At 46.1% G+C, this 17,645-nt stretch overlaps 2 protein-coding genes across 3 annotated transcripts; one reads left to right on the top strand and one right to left on the bottom strand.

Moving 5' to 3' along the window:
- The first annotated feature begins 6 nt into the window (after positions 1 to 6).
- tab3 (TGF-beta activated kinase 1 (MAP3K7) binding protein 3) lies at positions 7 to 5,676 on the top strand. The gene is made up of 5 exons (XM_031574606.2): positions 7 to 530; positions 1,297 to 1,457; positions 2,058 to 2,148; positions 4,079 to 4,162; positions 4,661 to 5,676. The coding sequence occupies exons 1-5, from the start codon at positions 23 to 25 to the stop codon at positions 4,795 to 4,797; spliced, it is 981 nt and encodes a 326-aa protein (XP_031430466.1). The 5' UTR covers positions 7 to 22; the 3' UTR covers positions 4,798 to 5,676.
- A 1,551-nt stretch (positions 5,677 to 7,227) lies between these two features.
- tmem47 (transmembrane protein 47) lies at positions 7,228 to 15,357 on the bottom strand. 2 transcript variants are annotated; one of them, XM_042708943.1, is made up of 4 exons: positions 14,917 to 15,357; positions 8,315 to 8,455; positions 7,594 to 7,789; positions 7,228 to 7,562 (listed from the first exon to the last, which is right to left on the bottom strand). In XM_042708943.1, exons 1-3 carry the CDS (start codon positions 15,140 to 15,142, stop codon positions 7,611 to 7,613), a joined length of 546 nt encoding a protein of 181 aa, XP_042564877.1. In that variant the 5' UTR covers positions 15,143 to 15,357; the 3' UTR covers positions 7,228 to 7,562; positions 7,594 to 7,610. The 2 variants fall into 2 exon arrangements, with proteins under 2 accessions (XP_042564877.1, XP_012677139.1); XM_012821685.3 differs by having other exon boundaries at positions 7,228 to 7,789; positions 14,917 to 15,355.
- Positions 15,358 to 17,645: the final 2,288 nt, after the last annotated feature.

Genomic DNA, 17,645 nt, shown 5'->3' with positions numbered 1-17,645 from the left:
AAGCCCTCCGAACCTCCAGAACATGCCCTACCAGCAGCCCCAGCAGCCCACCATGTCCTACCGACCCTACCTCTCCAAGAGCTCCCTGAAGAACCAGATTGAGATCACACTGGAAGGGCCGCGGCCACGCAGCAACTCCCCAGTCCACAATCCCCAGGGTCCGTCCTACTACATGGCCACCAGCCCGTCGCCCGGCTCCCCGTCACGGGCCATCAGCATGACGGGTCCCGCGGGTACGACCTTCCATCACGGGGTGTACCTTCACCAGGGCCCGCAGCGGCCCCGGCCAGCCTCCTCCCCGCAGCCCGCCAGCTCTGCCTACTTCAAGATCAAAGTGTCCTCGGGGCATCCACACAGACCCGCCGGCTCCCCGCCGGTGGAGGCTGAGCCGCTCCTCAACATCGTGGATCAGGGCGATCGCCACGGGGCCCCTCCTCCCATCCTGCCCATCACGGCCGGCATCGCCAGCCACATCAATCGCATGACGCGCCGCTCCAGCTCGGGCTCTGATGACTATGCATACACCCAGGGTACGGCCATCCACATGTACACTCATATGAGTGTGTGTGTGTGTGTGTGTGTGTGTGTGTGTGTGTGTGTGTGTGTGTGTGTGTGTGTGTGTGTGTGTGTGTTTGTTTGTCTGTGTGAGTGTGTGTGTGTGTCTTTGTGCGTGCGTTGATGGTATTCATTTTATACCATATATCGGAGACTCGGTCTGAGGTATGATCAGCCAAAGATTCAGGTTTAATCTTGCAATGATGTACACCAGAGGAGAGAGACTTAGATTTCACTTCGAAGGATCCACCTCTCTTCTGTCTGCCATTATGACAATACAGACTTTTATCCTTTTCCTAAAACAAGGGGTGTCACCCCATAGCTCCATCCCTTCATGAATATGTATCAAATTATTACCCTGGTGTAAGATCTCCAGCCATGATCAAAGAACTAAAAAAGCAGTCTTCATGAGGCCCAGGCACCTCAGATACTATGACCTGGCCGGGGAGGAAGTGAGAGCTATCTCACACCTCATGCAGGGCAGGTCCAGAATACACATCAGAAGTTTTACATTTCACACATCTCCAAATTAATGTAACAATTACAACTAGGTATAAGATACATTAAATTATTGACTTTGGCATATCCTTATTTACTCTGAACCTTAAATTCTGATTCCTTCAGCATGCATGCATGCATGTTTTTTTTTTTTTTATTATGTAGGTGTCCATAAATGACTACACCCCACATAAATGTGACTTCCCCTGTTCCCTGTGCTTTCCCACGCCTTCCCTCCTGTAGCTCTCTTGCTGCACCAGAGGGCCCGCATGGAGCGCCTGCTGAAGGAGCTGTGCATGGAGCAGCAGAAGCTGGAGAGGCTGAAGGCTGAAGTCAATGACATGGAGTATGATGCTTTGCAGAGACGATTCAGGAGAGTCAACAGCACCAGCCTCACCCCCAGGGTAAATGCATGTTTGGAGGGCATTTAGTTATGGAAGTTTGACTTACTATTTGTCATTGTCATCTTAATCAACGTGACTCGATCCTTTTTGTTGACTTGACATCTCATTACTCGTTAGATTATGAGACACCTTTAATAGATATACTTCAAAGAACAAGAAAATAAGCCCAGAAGCTGGTCAAAGGTGGTATTGATATTTGGAAAAACCGCAATAGCCAAATAGTAATTTGTGTAAAAATGCATGCACATTCCTGCATGACCGTCTCTGAACTAAACTGTCTTTGGGTGTATAAATACAGTATCCTCATAAACAGTTCCTAAAGGGTTGTCTTTTATACTTTATCATTGAAGGACAAAGAATGTAAACTTAATGTAACTGCTGTTCCTCTCTGAATTTCCAAGACTTACAAGACACTCTGTATGGTAAAAGCAGCTCGGATTTTAAAACCCTTGTTTTAAGGGTATTGTTGAGTAAGTTCATGAACAAGAGTGTTCTTTTTGGCATTTTCTCAAAGCATTTGTACAGGATAAATTACTGTCTGTGTGTGTGTCTGTGTGTGTGTGTGTGTGTGTGTGTGTGTGTGTGTGTGTGTTGGAACAGCCTGAAGAGATGACCAGACTGCGCACCTTAAACAGACAGCTCCAGATTGACATTGATTGCACCTTGAAGGAGACAGACCTGCAGTCTAGAGGTACTGAATGTGCCGTCCACTCTGTCCTAACGTCTTTTGCATGTGAGGCAGAAACCGCCCTCGAACGCCTGAACGTGGCTCAACCGAATTTCACAGGAACTGGGGTTGATGGTGAATGGTTAGCAGATAAGTGTTGGTAGATGAAGCTACTTCCATCTTGTGCTTATGCAGTTCTGCTTTTCGAATTGAATTTCTGTTCCCCATTTCATTTTTTAAGTTTACTCTTTGCAAGATTAGGACATGCATTTCCAGTTTTGGTCTCCCAGCGTTTTATCTCTTTCATTTGTTTTCCTCTTATTCCATTTGTGGTCAACCCCTCCATTTTGCCCAAACCCATAGGACTGTAAGTATGTCTATTAGAGCTGTCAAAATTGCTAAAAATTGACGTTCGAATATTCCATTAAAAAAAACACATATATTCGAACATATTCGAATATCTGTTTGCGCATTAGGCACGTCAATAACAGGACACATTAATACAACGAGACATAACTACTTGTATAGGTAATTTATTTGCATATTACCTACACGCATTTGATCATGTTAGGTGCTGTTATAGCAGTGTTTCTCTAACTTTTTCAGACCGACCACTTAGCCAATAAAAAAAAAACTCGCGGACCATCTAACTAAATACAATATCCCGGGAACAACATGCCTCCTACCCAGACCTGGCGCCAGACAATTGTTAGCGCACACATGATTTTCGCGGGTGGGCTCTCCTTTTTTACGTACCAGTAGGCTAGTTATAGATATGACAATGCACAAGGCAAAGCATCTGGAACCCTGCTCCATGCGTGACTTGGTTATGTTACAAACTATAGTTCGCTCACAGCCTCATACTCCCATCACACACTCAGACAGGCCAATGTATCACAAAACACAACGATGCGCATACCGACCGCAGTATTTCACTACCAACATTAGGCTAGCCCACTGGCATTAATATAGCCGTCCTAGTAGTCAACTTTTCATAATTAAGAGCTGTCATTATCAAACGTCACACAACACAGAATATAGTTATCATCTTGCTGTCTCCGCAGCGGGACGGCGCAACATATGTATCCAGACGTGGCTTTTTCGCTGAAGTTCCACGTATAATGCCATATTCACTGCAGCAGAGAAAGTGATTGTAACCTCCAGAAATCTAAAGAGTGATGTCTGGAAATATTTCGGATTTTGGTCAGTTGATGGTAAACTTGTTGAGCCTACAGCTAAGGTAGTGTGTAAGCTAGAGTTAGCTTACCATTCAACAACTAGCAACTCCAACAACACTAGCAACACATTCCAAAATGTGGAGATGTAGCCTCAAGTTGCTAGTTGTTGAATGGTAAGCTAACTCTAGCTTACACCGTTTACACACTACTTAAGCTGTAGGCTCAACAAGTTTACCATCAACTGACCCAAATCCTAAATATTTCCAGACATCAATCTTTAGATTTTTGGGGGTTACAATCACTCTCTCTGCTGCAGTCAAGCTGGGTTCTGCACTTTCTGCATCTCGCAAGTCAACTGTCAGCAGTGATGCTGTGCCAGACAGTGCGACTCCTGTGACTTGTCCCTGACATCAGGCGCGCGCCCACCCGCAAAGTTGCTGCCGCTGCAGTGTTTTTTTTTTTTTTTTTTTTACATTCGAATATTAATTTTCACATTCGAAATTCTGTTTTTAACAACTATTCGAATATATATTCGAATTTAGAATATTCGTTGACAGCCCTAATGTCTATTAGCTGACACTGGAATAGATTTAACCCTGGGCTGCCTCAGACCCAATCCGGCCAAAAATCGGTTCCAAGGTCATCTGCTTCCTGGGATACTTCCCCTCTTTTAAAATGCTAATCTGTTCCATTTGTGTACACCCAGCTGTTTTGACTGGGTGTTTTATAAGTATTTTGGCTTGCTGGAGAACTCTACTCTGTTTTTTTTTTTACAGGGAAGTTTGATCCGAAAGGCAATAACAACTTCTATGACAACATTCAGCCCGGTCCAGTGGTACCACCAAAACCCGCTAAGAAAGGTTAGTTTCCCACCTCAGCGAAATAGTCTCTCTTTCCTTACTTTGCCTTTTTCATTTTGGATGGCCATAAATACTTATGTGAAAATATAAGCTACATCAACGCAATGTTGACACACAAACCTAAAGTTATTATACCCGTTCCTCTCGTCATAAGTGTCTGACTGAAATGTTCAAGAGTACTCAGACACAGTAAGTTGGGCAGGAATCTTTACTTCTGTTCCACTGCTGGCATCTCCAGGCTTTATCATTGTTGCACTATTATGGCAAATCCCTTTTGGACCTTGTAGCAAATGAGCATGTTGGTGATTTCTGTTATGCAACAGACCATCAGCATGACTTGGTTTTCTCATACAAGGTTGGGTTCGTTGACCTGTGCCAAAGTCCTTATAGGCAAATTTCGCCTCTGGGAAGGCGCAGCAGGAGTCACACAGAAAAAAAGTGAACAGCCGCACTTTATACAATCCAATATGTAAACTTTTACTTTAATTTTTTTTTCAGAGCCTTCCAGACCAGCGCCGAGAGTCCAGAGGGACGAGGACTTTGAAGGAGCCCAGTGGAACTGTGACAGCTGCACCTTTCTCAACCACCCGGCGCTCAACCGCTGCGAGCAGTGTGAGATGCCGCGCTACACCTGAGCCCTACGGCGGCGCCACGCGATGTCACGCCACAGCACGCCATGCCACGACCCTCCCATCTTCCCGTCCCCTGCCTGGCGTGCCATCAGTTGATCAAATGATCGATCAATCGATGAGACTGCCCCCTGCTCCCAAATCTTCTACAGCCCTAACTAATCGTCAATCTCATCATGCCACTTTTCCGGGGGTCCTACTGATTGTTATTCAGAGACACTTGAGACCCTCCCCTTTCCCTTTTTGTCTCCCCATCCCTAAATTCCTCTTTCAAGCCCAGCAATAACTGAGCCCCTCCCCACCCCCCTCCCTCCTTTCTAAGGAAGAGCCACTCCATTGAACCCCCCCCCCCCCTCAGAGGAGCTTCCTGCACTTACCTGTGATATCCATTGGAGGACGGTGATGCTTTAAAGAGGGAGGTGGGAGACTGTGTCCATGTACAAACGAGTAAAAGACAAGAAAGGCAGAAAGGGAGTGATCAGCCATGGATAAGAGGAGTTTACAAAGGGGCGGAGCCTTTGGAGGCGAAAGAGGCGTGGTTTACCGATCTAGCATTCCATGCAGAATGAAACTGTTGTGTTTACACACATGAAGCCCCAACCACAGCAAGTGCGGGGCATCGCTCCTCTAAGAGTGGGACAATATTTTGACAAACAGCAGGGGTCTGAAAGATATATTATGTAGACTTTACACTGTACTTGCTCTGCATAAGAGCTCCTCTCATTGAATGAAGAACACTAAGAGACTTGTGTATAAAATATATACCTGGTACTTTTATGCATACTATGCCACACTGTATTCTGTGTTAAATATGTTGATTTCCTGTGCAAATGCCTCAACTTGCTGTATGTAATAAAATAAAGGAGCTGATTCTCTGTGACACCTGATTGTAGTCTTGCCCTCTTCAGTCGGGGGGGATGTGACGTTCCGGATGGTATCTTGTTTTCTCTGTGAAAAGGACGTCACAGCATCTCCATCTCCTCTTTTCTTTTGTGCAGCCTCTTCCTTCCAGTCTTCTGCTTCCTCAGATCCTTTTCATTAAGCTGATTCTAAGTTCCTTCCTTCACACCTGTGAAGCGTGTGTGTGTGTCCCTTCCACTCCCTACCCAGTGATGAAGAAAAGCATTCAGTCTGTTCACCTGTTTATTGTGTTAGTATCGAAACCAGTGTCTGAAACCACGACTGCACGGACAGAGCATAAAGGGGCCTTAGCCGAACACATACAAGCATTCACACACATACACACTCATAGTTCAGCATTCTCTCTTGCACACCTACATACACATGCACTCTATTTGACAAGGCTAACAAACGCTTATCTAAATTCTGCTCATCATCTACCTATCGATATTCATGACAAGTATAACTTCGTTTATATAGATCAGAAACTAGTCTATTACCAAGGCTTGGCTATAAACAACAATATCTCTGTTCTACAATGCTAAATCCTATTTGTCTAAGGAGAACCTTTTTCTTTTTTTAGAAGACGAGTTGAAACACGCGTGTCAGTGGAGGAAACCACCGCTAGCCTCACAAACTTTCGGAGACCGGCCACTCGGCTAGCTGTAGTGCTGCAATGACACGCGGCTTCTCCTGAGTACTACGCTACGGTACTGTCAGTTAAAGTTCCTCATTGCCACTACTGTAAAGAGCATCAGCGGTAGCGTAGCCTCTTAGTGCGGTTCCACAAACTGGTAGGATGTGCCAGGGGAGTGGGCAATACTCAGCATGATGACAATGTAAACAACTTCATATCAGTGATCTGACCGCTATAGCTGTAACTAAACACATCAGGATGGTGTGTACGTGCCTGGTGTGTGTGGGGGGGGGGGCTGTTTAGAGTGAGGGTTATCTTAAATGCTTCAGTAAAAGACTTTCAGGACTTCAAAAATGCTTTCGCACTCTCAGTCTCATACTCCCTCATCTCATTCTGGAACTGTCGAGATCATACCTGTTGGGTATGGAAACACCATCGGGTCCCCTCAACAGGGACCCCGTCTCAGTCAAGTCTCTTTTGTCATCCTCTCAATTCTCTGACTCCATGGAGAGACAACCTCTGCTACAACATCTTCTATCCTAACTTAACACACTGTGATGGCGCAACAATCCATAGAATTCTGCTACTGCATGCAGTACAGTAATCCACTGACACCTTCATGACACACTTGTATGCTAGTGAGGAACAGGATTCCACTGGTAACACTTTTTTTTGGGCAGCAATATTCTGCATCCACAGAACTGAAATGTGATAACTTTCTTTGAGTGTATGTTCAGTTACAGAATGTCATTACAGTCAAGTCCATACGGCAACATGTCAAAGAGATGAATCCTTGAGTAATTATTGAGAATGATGTATGGTTGGTCTGGAAATTGAACAGAGAAAGAAATGTAATGAAATGAAAGGAGAAAAATGATAGACCAACTTGGTTTGATAGCTGTGTGTAATGATACCTTTTAATTGAATGATAGATTTAGAGAATGATAATGAGTCGATAGAATGATATGAGTACAAGATAGGCTGAAGATGATTGGAGCTGTCAAATGGGAGACTGGAAAACACACTCTCACTTTCTCATCAAAGTCCACACATTAGTGAAGTCTGCACCATTCTGCAAATTCTGTGTGATCCTGTGTGTGTGTGTGTGTGTGTGTGTGTGTGTGTGTATCTACGTGTGTAGGTGCGTGCATGTGTGTTCATAAGGTCATCATCAGTTCTGCAAAGAGGGGGAGAAAATAACAGTTCAGTGCAGGAGCCGCTATTGTCAAACACAGTGGAGAACACCGGGGTGTGCTGAAGGCATTCTAGTCGTCGAGCGGGATTAGTAGTAGTCTTCATAGTTCTTGGGGTTCAGGCAGTACAGGATGGCCCCCCCGAAGGAGAAAATAGTGGCGCCCCAGGCAAGGCCGTAACCCCAGTTGAACTCGTGGTATATTCTCAAGCTGATGGTCTCAATGAACTTGATGGGATAGAGGACCAAACTGCACGCTTGAAGGACCACTGTGAACACACAGAATTACACACACACACACACAACTCAAACCAAAGCAAGAATACCACAATCTCATTTTAGTGCTGAGGGATCATCTGAGTGACAGACACAATCCTCTACAAATCTATAAAAAGCATCCCATGTATTCTAAAAACATAATTGAAATGTGAAGCAGCTGTTATAGTGCTTTAAAGAAGTGGAAATTGTGACGCATTTCCCCTTTCCTGGGATGTCAATGGATCATTTGTTCTATTAGTCCTCCCCGGGATCCATCAGGCTGCTATTTGGCATCTAGAAAACTCATGTTCTTACCAGGAAACAGGTCTGTGTGTGTGTGTGTGTGTGCGTGCGTGTGAGAGAGAGAGAGAGCGAGAGAGAGAGAAAGCGTTTGTGTGAAGTACCTGCAGCAAGCAGCATCACAGCTGTGTGTGTGTGTGTGTGTGTGTGTGTGTGTGTGAGCGTCCGTGTGCGTGCGTGTGAGAGAGAGAGAGAGCGAGACAGAGAAAGTGTGTGTGTGTGTGTGTGTGAAGTACCTGCAGCAAACAGCATCACAGCAACAGGCCTGTAGAATCGTCTCCTTGATCCAATACAAACTGACACCAGAGCCACCAAGAAAGAGAAAAGAATGAGAGCGGCTCCACCAAGCAACAAGGCCAGTGTGGCAATCTGCCAGTCTAAATGAGAGAAGGGCAGAAACACAACAACACAGACAAAGAGAGAGTCAGCTAGAGTAAAAGAGTTACACTGTTTCAGTCTGTGCCCACTCTTTGGGAACTACTCAGCCCCCTCAAAGTCTGTCATTCAGTACAAACACGACAGGAAATGGCAGAAATAAGCAGACACAGGGTGGAATCTGTAGGTGAGTGGAAGAAAGCCGCACGCTCAGGTTTGAAGTATGTGCCGACTTTGTATGGATTAGGAACCCAACTTGTGCGCTGACGAGGATAAAAGACAGGAAAGGATTTGTCAACGTATTAGATAAAGAGGCCGTGCAACATCCACGAACACCTGCTGTAAAGATAAAACGCACTCACCTCCACTCACTCTCACTAGGTCTCTCCCTTTCTCTCTCTCACACACACACACACACACACACACACACACACACAGGTTATGCCAACCACCTCTCCCTAGGGCTCTTAGCTCTCACGGAGACATGGATCACACCTGAAAACAATGCTACCCCGGCAGCACTCTCCACCAACTATGCCTTCTCCCATACTCCCCGGCCATCTGGTCGTGGAGGTGGGACGGGGCTGCTGATTTCAGACAACTGGAAATTCACTCCACTGCTGCCTTCAAACAGGTATGCCTCCTTTGAATATCATGCAATTATGGTAACTGCTCCTGTTAAAACTTATGTGATTGTTATCTACCGTCCACCAGGACAACAGGGTGATTTCGTCCATGAGCTGGACACCCTGCTGTCATCCATCCCTGAACAGGAGTGTCCAACACTCATCCTTGGCGACATGAACATCCACCTAGACAATCCCAACTCAGCTGACTTTCGGACCCTGGTTCACTCGTTCGACCTACAACAGGTCCCCACTCCTCCAACTCACAAAGCAGGAAAAGAGCTTGACCTCATCCTTGCTCGGAACTGCACCACCGACAACCTAACGGTAACCCCTCTGCATCGCTCGGACCACTTCTTCATTCGCTTCGATGTTCGGCTCATTGAGCAACCCTCTGTCCCCCCTCCGATGGTCTCGTTCCGGCGCAACCTCCGCAACCTCTCTCCCACCCACTTTTCCTCTCTGGTTTCTTCTGCTCTTCCACCTTTATCCACTTTCTCCTCACTAGGTGTCGATGATGCCACAGAATCACTCTGCTCCACTCTGAGCTCATGCTTGGATACTTTGTGTCCACTTTCCACCAGACCTGCTCGTTCTACCCAGTCTCATTCGTGGCTGAGTGATACCCTCCGAACGCAGCGCTCCAATCTCAGAGCGGCTGAGAGAAAGTGGCACAAATCTGCAGCACTGGACGATCTTGCAAGCTACCAGACACTGCTGGCCTCCTTCTCATCCAGCATCACTGCTGCTAAGAAGACTTTTTTCAACGACAAGATCAACGGTGCAACTGACGCTCGGAAACTATTTTCCACCTTCAAAACTCTGCTCTACCCTCCTCCTCCTCCCCCAGCTACTAACCTCACTGCTGATAACTTTGCTTCCTTTTTCACAGAGAAAGTGGCAGCCATCGGGAAACAGTTCGACCAACTGTCTCCCCCCCCTAAGGGCGCAACCGTCAATGGCTCATCATTTCCTTCTTTCACCCCTCTCAGCGAGAGTGAGGTCTCCAAAATCCTAACAGGTAGCCGTCCAACTACATGCCCGCTGGACCCCATCCCATCCAATATCCTTCAAGCCATATCGCCTGCCGTCTTACCGGCAATAACACAGGTGATTAATGCTTCATTTAATTCTGGAACATTCCCTTCTTCATTTAAAGTGGCTCGGGTAACACCGCTGCTCAAGAAGCCGTCTCTCGATCCCACTCAGGTGGGAAACTATCGACCGGTCTCACTTCTCACGCTCCTATCAAAAACCATTGAGAGGGCAGCTTCCAAACAGGTCACAGAGTTCCTAGCAAGGAACAATCTCCTCGATCCAAACCAGTCTGGATTCAAAAGTGGTCACTCCACCGAAACAGCCCTGTTGTCTGTGACAGAGGCCTTGAAAACAGCTAGAGCAGCAGCTCAATCCTCAGCTCTCGTCCTGCTTGATTTATCAGCTGCGTTTGATACAGTCAACCACCGCATCCTTCTGTCCATACTGTCAAGTATGGGCATTTCTGGCAAGGCGCACTCCTGGTTTGAATCGTACCTCACTGGGCGCTCGTTCAATGTGTCATGGCAAGGTCAGCTGTCTGTACCTCACCACCTTACCACAGGGGTGCCCCAAGGCTCGGTGATGGGACCACTTCTCTTTGCCATTTACACCACTTCGCTGGGCCCTATCATCCGCTCGCATGGTTTTTCCTATCATTGCTATGCCGATGACACTCAACTGTTTCTGTCTTTCCCTCCTGAGGACACCACTGTCTCGGCGCGGATCTCGGACTGTCTTGCTGATATATCCACATGGATGAAAAACCACCACCTTCAGCTGAACCTGGCCAAAACGGAACTGATGGTCTTTCCAGCCAAACAGGCCATCCACCACAACATCAGCATCAATACTGACTCCTTGTCTCTTGTTCCATCCAAAACAGCAAGAAACCTCGGGGTCATTATTGATGACCAACTGACTTTCACGGACCACATTGCCTCTGTCTCTAGGTCCTGCCGCTTTGCGCTATTCAACATCCGCAAAATCAGGCCGTACCTAACCCAGTATGCCACCCAGCTGCTGGTGCAAACCTTGGTGAATTCACGCCTTGATTACTGCAACGCCCTCCTAACGGGCCTGCCGGCTTGCGTGGTGAAACCACTACAAATGATCCAGAACGCGGCGGCGCGTCTGGTGTTCAACCAACCGAAGAGGGCACACGTCACCCCGCTACTCATTGAGCTCCACTGGCTGCCGGTAGCTGCTCGCATTAAGTTCAAGTCACTTATGCTTGCCCACAGAGTGCTCGATGGTTCTGCTCCCACCTACCTAAATGCTCTTGTAAGGGCAAATGTTACACCCAGGATGCTGCGCTCTTCTAGTGAGCGTCGTTTGGCACTGCCGTCTGTGCAAGTACGGCAGTCCAGACTATTCTCATTTGTAGTTCCACGTTGGTGGAATGAACTACCCAGCACTACCAGAGCAGGGGCGTCCCTCTCTACCTTTAAGAAGCTTTTGAAGACCCAACTCTTCAGAGAGCACTTCCCGTCCTAACTGGCACTTCGACTAGTGCGTAACTTGCAATTACAGCAGTTACACTTCTGCACTCCTTCCTTCTTTTTATTTCATTTTTGTTATATTTCTAATGTAAAGTAGTATTTATTTATTTATTGTTACACCAGGTTCTATTGCTCGTAGCTTGAATATTCTCTCCCTTGTACGTCGCTTTGGACAAAAGCGTCTGCTAAATGACTAAATGTAAATGTAAACACACACACACACCTATTTGCTGCCTTTGCCAGGCCTAGCTGAATGTCCTTAGCTTGTAATGGATGCCCCATTTCCTGGCTGATGTCAAAGACCCCCCTCTGTCTCGGCATTTCATTCAGAAGCACTCTGAAACACTCAACCGGAGAGCAGAAACTAGAAATAGCACTGAATCCTCAGAGGAGTGCTGACTGAGGGAGCGGAGAAGAGGGGTGGGGGGCTAGTTGATGGGGAGGGGGGGGGGGGGGGGGAGACAGGGGGGGGGATGGGAGAGAGGAGAGAGGAGACACACTGTACCTAACAACCTGGGAACAGTGAGGACTCCCAATGGACCATGTGCGTAAGGACGGGATAAAAAAAGAACAAAAAATAATCAATGGACATAATGTACAGTATGCAGTTTCACTGGATCATAATGTCAGATCACCGCAAGGCCTGTGTTGACTTTCCGGGTGTGGGAAGGACGACCTGAGAAGTGGGCAGAGACATGCAGAAAAATAAGCAGAGAAAAAGAAAGGAGAGCACCAGTTTAATAAAATAAAAGTCCCCCATGCACGCTTATGTAAATAGTGGTTTTGGAGGGCGAGACCAGAGGAAAGATGGTCGGTATCCGGCTCTGATTATTTATGTAGATCTGAGGTTGAGGCGCTCCCCACAGCAGAGAGAAAGAGAAAGAGAGGCAGGAACGGGCTCAGGGATGCACAGAGCCTCGGCGAAAATGTGCCTGTTTCAGCAACAGGCTTCTGCTCTCCCTCCCGTGCGGTTCCATTCCCCCTTGCTCAGTTCCCCGAACATAAACAAGGCTTCGTTTCCAAATAAGGCTTAAGATTTAGAGTTAAAAATGGAGCTGTCATCGCAGGAAGCCAGAGGGAAAAAGGGGGCAGAGAGAGAGAAAAAAAAAAAACAAGAAAAAACAACTGAGCCATCATTCCTTAAAGCTTTTTCGCCCTCGTAACGAGAGGTCCCCCAGAGAATGACCCTGGCCCTCTCTATAAACCTCACAGGCCCCACTCCGAACCAGAACAAGGAGGACTTCACCACTACAGAGATTGATGTAGTCCTGCCTCGAAGACTGGGTTTGTGGAGCCTTCCGCAAACCATATTTATCTAGACCCCCCCCCCCCCATATTACAGATGGAAGTGTGGATAAGAGATTAAATCGAAACTTTAATTACTATAATCTATTTTCTTGCAGGAGCTGCTCATTTTTAAACGCCCTCTGGCTACTCTGTATCCGAGTCAATCAAGGGGAGTAGCCAGTAAAGAGAGGGAGAGAGAGAGAGAGAGAGAGAGAGAGGGAATAAGAAAGACAGAGAGAAGGTAAGACTGGAGCAGTGAGAGGAGTCAAAGAAGAAAGCATAGAGAGAGCGAGAGCTAGTGACTGAGCAGAGGAGAGAAAGAGAGAAAGAGAGAAAGAGAGGGAGTCAATGTCACAGAGCGGCGATCGAATTCCATCACAAAGATATGTTCCCTCCACATTCTTCCCCTCTCCCCAGACCGAGGGAGGCAGGGAGTAGGGCTATCGGCCCCTCACACACTCTCCACATTTGACCCCGCTCTCACACTGGGCCGCCATACGCACAAAGACAGCCTTACACAGCCTCTCCACATTCCTGCCTCTCTGCAGACTCACTCTCACATGAAGCTTGCCCAACCTCTTGGCCCCTCCGCTCTATTTTCGTCCGTTTACGTCTAAGTGTGTGAGAGTGTGTGTGTGTGTGTGTGTGAGAGTGTGTGTGTGAGAGTGTGTGTGTGTGTGTGTGTGTGTACGAGTGCATGTTTTGTGCGCATGCATGACTGCATACAAATGTGTCATGGGTCTTGTTTACCTGACCGTGGACTTTGTTTAGTGACCGTGCCATGTTAGGTTGGGTATATCACAAGACCAAATTTAACCATACACTGACTACATTATTGACGCCAACAAGATTCTGCCAATCAGTTTATGTCAGGTAATTCCTAAGCTAATTAAATTTGTTTAATGTACAGTGCATGACACACAGGAAGTACTGAATATCTGCAGACTGATTGCAGGACTTAGAATCAATACCGAGCTGACCAAAGTGAAAGAAAGGGCTGTTTTGCTTATGCATCTTTTCTCGAATGCTGACAAGGATTAATGGCCCACTTTACAAGAAGTCAATTCTGTTCTTTGTCAGTTTATGCCAGGACAAGGAAAGTGGAACAAAAGAGTTGTCCTAATGATGTTCAACCAGCCCATGAACTCAGTGAAAGCGCAGATAAGCAAATAAGAAAGTATAGTCTAACTGGTAGAAAAACTAAATGAGGTACAAGGCAAACCATCAGTCGCAGTCCACCACAGTTTGTTTCCACACAAACTCCAGAGCAAAAGTGAAGCAAGGAAGTCTCTCTTTCTGTGGGAAATTGCATTTGTAGAATGCGCCACTTGTTTCCGTGGTAACTAATCTCCCGACATGAAGGCCTCTTGGGAGTTGCTCCTCAAAGTTAACCCCGCTCCTTGGCCGGAGAGGCAAGTTCAACAAAGGCGCATTTTACTGGGCAACAAAAGCAGACTGAAACCCCAGCTGGATCGCCGCTCGCACTACAACATTCCCACATCATTCGCGGGACAGATCCACCACAACTTTTGTATGGCAAGACATGGCTACTCGCCACGAGTTCTTTACTAGATTCATGAGATTTGTGAACTCCTGAAGTTAATCTTGTGAACCAGATTGATTTAGCAAACATATTTGTTTTTCTGGAACAATATAATGTAGGGTGCCAAATAAACATATTGAGTTTCCCTCTTCAGAACCGAGGAGGGTAACGGGAAAACAAGGACAAAAGAGAAACAATGGTTCGCCCCTTTGGTTCATTTTAAAATACGAGGAGAAAGGCAGTGCCTGTGGTAGGGATGCACCAGTCATTAGACAGCGCTGGGCCCCTTTGTCATCGTGGAATTCATATGCATATTAATAGCGTAAGGACGAAGATCACCATCAAGGCACAAATACTAATATTACTTTTTCTTTATCAGAAAATCTATATTTTTATCAACAAACGATTGTGGGATATGGGATTGTGGCAATCCCGTTTCTATTGTATAGGCTACAAGTAACGGGTCTCACCCGTCTCCAGTGTGCTGCTGCACTGCCAGGTTTCCGAGGTAACAGGCTTCCAGCACGACTCCCAAAGAGACAGGTAGTACTGATCATCCGCGGTCACCCACGCTGGGCTCAACACAGCCCCTACGTCCAGGCACAACGCGAGGAAGATGCACACCAATCCCACTAACTTCAGGGGCGTCAACGCCGACACGCGCACTTCCTCCGTTCCACTCACGGACGAGGCCATGACGGCAGACTCGGTCGTGCCCGAACAGTGATCAGCACTGTGTTCCTCTTCTCAGAGTACAGACACTTTATCTCTCTGCAAACCAATCCGTTAGATTTCAGATGTTTGAGGATGGGTAGCCGCGCCGCGTCAGGGACGCTGCTGCAGCCAACCGTACCGCTTCTGCTGATGCGACTGCACTGCACATTACTGAAAAATCACAGTTGCACCTGCAGGGTCCTAGTGCCTAGGACTCCCATGAGCTTTCCATCTGTCTTTGCGAGGTGCAAGAAATCGCCTCCCTCTGCTTTCTCTCTCTCTCTCTCTTTCTGGTCATCTTCTGCCCTTTTTTACCCTCTCTACCGACTCATTCCTCTTTCTTACAAAGAAACCAGGCTCCTGCCACATGCTAAACACACAAGTTCATATTTCTGCTGACAATCTGAAGATACAGACTCTTCCAGTAATGTGTGGGAACATAGATGTAGCATATTTTGACTATGAAAACATGCAAATATACAATATAACAATCATATACAAATCTGAGTATTTCCCATTATGTATTAGGAGACTAGAAATGAGAACGATAAAAACTGGCAAAACTGTTTCACGTAAACTGACATGATACCTTGTATAAGTGTATGTGTGTGTTTGTGTGCGTGTGCGTGTGCGTGTGCGTGTGCGTGTGCGTGTGTGTGTGTGTGTGTGTGTGTGTGTGTGTGGGGGGGGGGTTATACTTCAGTGACATGCTTAGGGAAACAGTGCTTTATGAAAAGAACATTAAACAGCTGCACTGGAGCCCCTGTATGTCCCTTGAGCTCACAGGGTCCCCCAGCAATCCAAAACATTAATAGAGTTCTTCATTTAAACAACGGTTTGAAATATGAGCCAGGCTTAGTTGTTCATTATTTTATTCTTGAATTAATTTCATTATTGCTTTCTGAGCTTTTTAATTATATCTTATGGGCCTTTTGGGCCTACTTGCAGTGTGAATTTTTTTAACATGCTTTGCTTTTAAAATAGTGGGACACAGAGCAACAAATAATCACATCAAAGTCATATCAAAACAATTTTAGAGTGGGGAAATGTCTGGTTGTAGTGTTGCTATGGTAATTTTCAAGCCCATGGTTTCAAATCTGAACGACCACATCAACAATCTACTCATGTTATTATATGATGCTTGGGATAACACATTTGAACATACAAATGTAAATGCAAAATTTGACTGCACACTGTACGCCGTGAGTTTGCTCAACTGTGGGAGAAGGCATTCTTGTAGTTTTGTTTTTGGAGGAGGTTGGTTTTATGTCTATTAAGGCTCTGGTGCACAGAGCAACAAATAATCCCTGTGTGTAAATGTGTGGTTCTTGTGTTCTTGAGGTAATACATTTCCAAGCCCATGATTTCAGGTCTAAAAAAGCAAGACCACATCAGCAATCTACTCATGTTAGAATAAAGGTGCTTTATTGTCGTTCATACAAAATGTACTGTGTCATGTGTGTTGAAGTTAGACTGTGTTTCTGAGCTGACACATTCCATGGATGAGAGATAAGGTGGCTTGGATTCAGTGCTCTCACCACTAGAACCCAGGTACTGTACTCCCAACCACTCTTATCTGGGTCAGAACCCACTCCTCTGAGTTTTAAAAGATTAGCTATGTTCCTGTCCCTGAGACACTGAATTGTATCATTTTATGGCTCTCCCTCCCAGCAGTAACTTTCCACTGAAACATGACTCATATTATCACTGAATAGAATACAAGTTCAGGCACTGGGCTCTGTAAAGCGCCTTGAGACAATTGTATTGTGTTGGCGCTGTATAAATACAATTCAATTGAACTGAATTGAAGTGTGTGAGACCAATGTTCGGGGTCTCGGTTCTCAGTCCTGGCAAAGGAGCTGACACCTCTACTTGCAAATGGAATGAATCTGAAAAATCTGTGTGCTCTGGTCTTTTGCCAGATAAAAGATAGATGGAATAAGAACATTTCCACCACAAAAACCCACTTGAACAGGAGCATAAAAACCCTAATCTCAATTATGTCAGAAATTTGGAATGTATTACTATTTTGTAGTTATTCCAGTTTGAGATGTTATTTGACCTCTTGTTAACTTTGAGTCACTGTGCAAATACGACGATGGCAAAAACAGACTCTCTGTTAGCAGTCCAGCCCACGGCGAGATTAAGAATGTGTCCGCAATTTAACAGACTAGAGCAGTCATCTCTCTACTGATTCCAGCGCCATAGGGCATTGTTATTGTTTTTTTTTGTCTCCACAGATTTCAACAAAAGAGCAAAGCTATCAAATGTGCAGATTTTCTCACAATATTTGGGTCAGCAACGGAGAAGGAAGCATTCATGTGGGAGTATATTCTACTTGTTTGTTTGTGGGTAAGGGGGTGTGCGTGTGTGTGTATGTGTGTGTGTGTGTGTGTATGTGTGTGTTCAAGTTTGTGGAGGAGCTGTGTATGTGTGTGTTTGCTTTTTGCCTATGGATTGTGTGTGTGTGTGTGTGTGTGGAGGT

The sequence above is a fragment of the Clupea harengus genome, chromosome 10, assembly GCF_900700415.2.
Source record: "Clupea harengus chromosome 10, Ch_v2.0.2, whole genome shotgun sequence".
NCBI lineage: Eukaryota > Metazoa > Chordata > Actinopteri > Clupeiformes > Clupeidae > Clupea > Clupea harengus.
This window is presented reverse-complemented; position numbering and strand designations above follow the sequence as displayed.

What these genes read in the sequence shown, in the direction of transcription:
- tmem47 (XM_042708943.1), bottom strand. Translation starts at nt 15,142, where the DNA reads ATGGCCTCGTCCGTGAGTGGAACGGAGGAAGTGCGCGTGTCGGCGTTG. An exon ending in CAGCAGCACACTGGAGACGG is followed by an intron (nt 8,456 to 14,916) that starts GTGAGACCCGTT and finishes TCTCTCATTTAG; the next exon opens with ACTGGCAGATTGCCACACTG. An exon ending in TGTGATGCTGTTTGCTGCAG is followed by an intron (nt 7,790 to 8,314) that starts GTACTTCACACA and finishes GTGTGTTCACAG; the next exon opens with TGGTCCTTCAAGCGTGCAGT.
- tab3 (XM_031574606.2), top strand. Translation starts at nt 23, where the DNA reads ATGCCCTACCAGCAGCCCCAGCAGCCCACCATGTCCTACCGACCCTAC. An exon ending in GCACCAGCCTCACCCCCAGG is followed by an intron (nt 1,458 to 2,057) that starts GTAAATGCATGT and finishes GTGTTGGAACAG; the next exon opens with CCTGAAGAGATGACCAGACT. An exon ending in GACAGACCTGCAGTCTAGAG is followed by an intron (nt 2,149 to 4,078) that starts GTACTGAATGTG and finishes TTTTTTTTACAG; the next exon opens with GGAAGTTTGATCCGAAAGGC.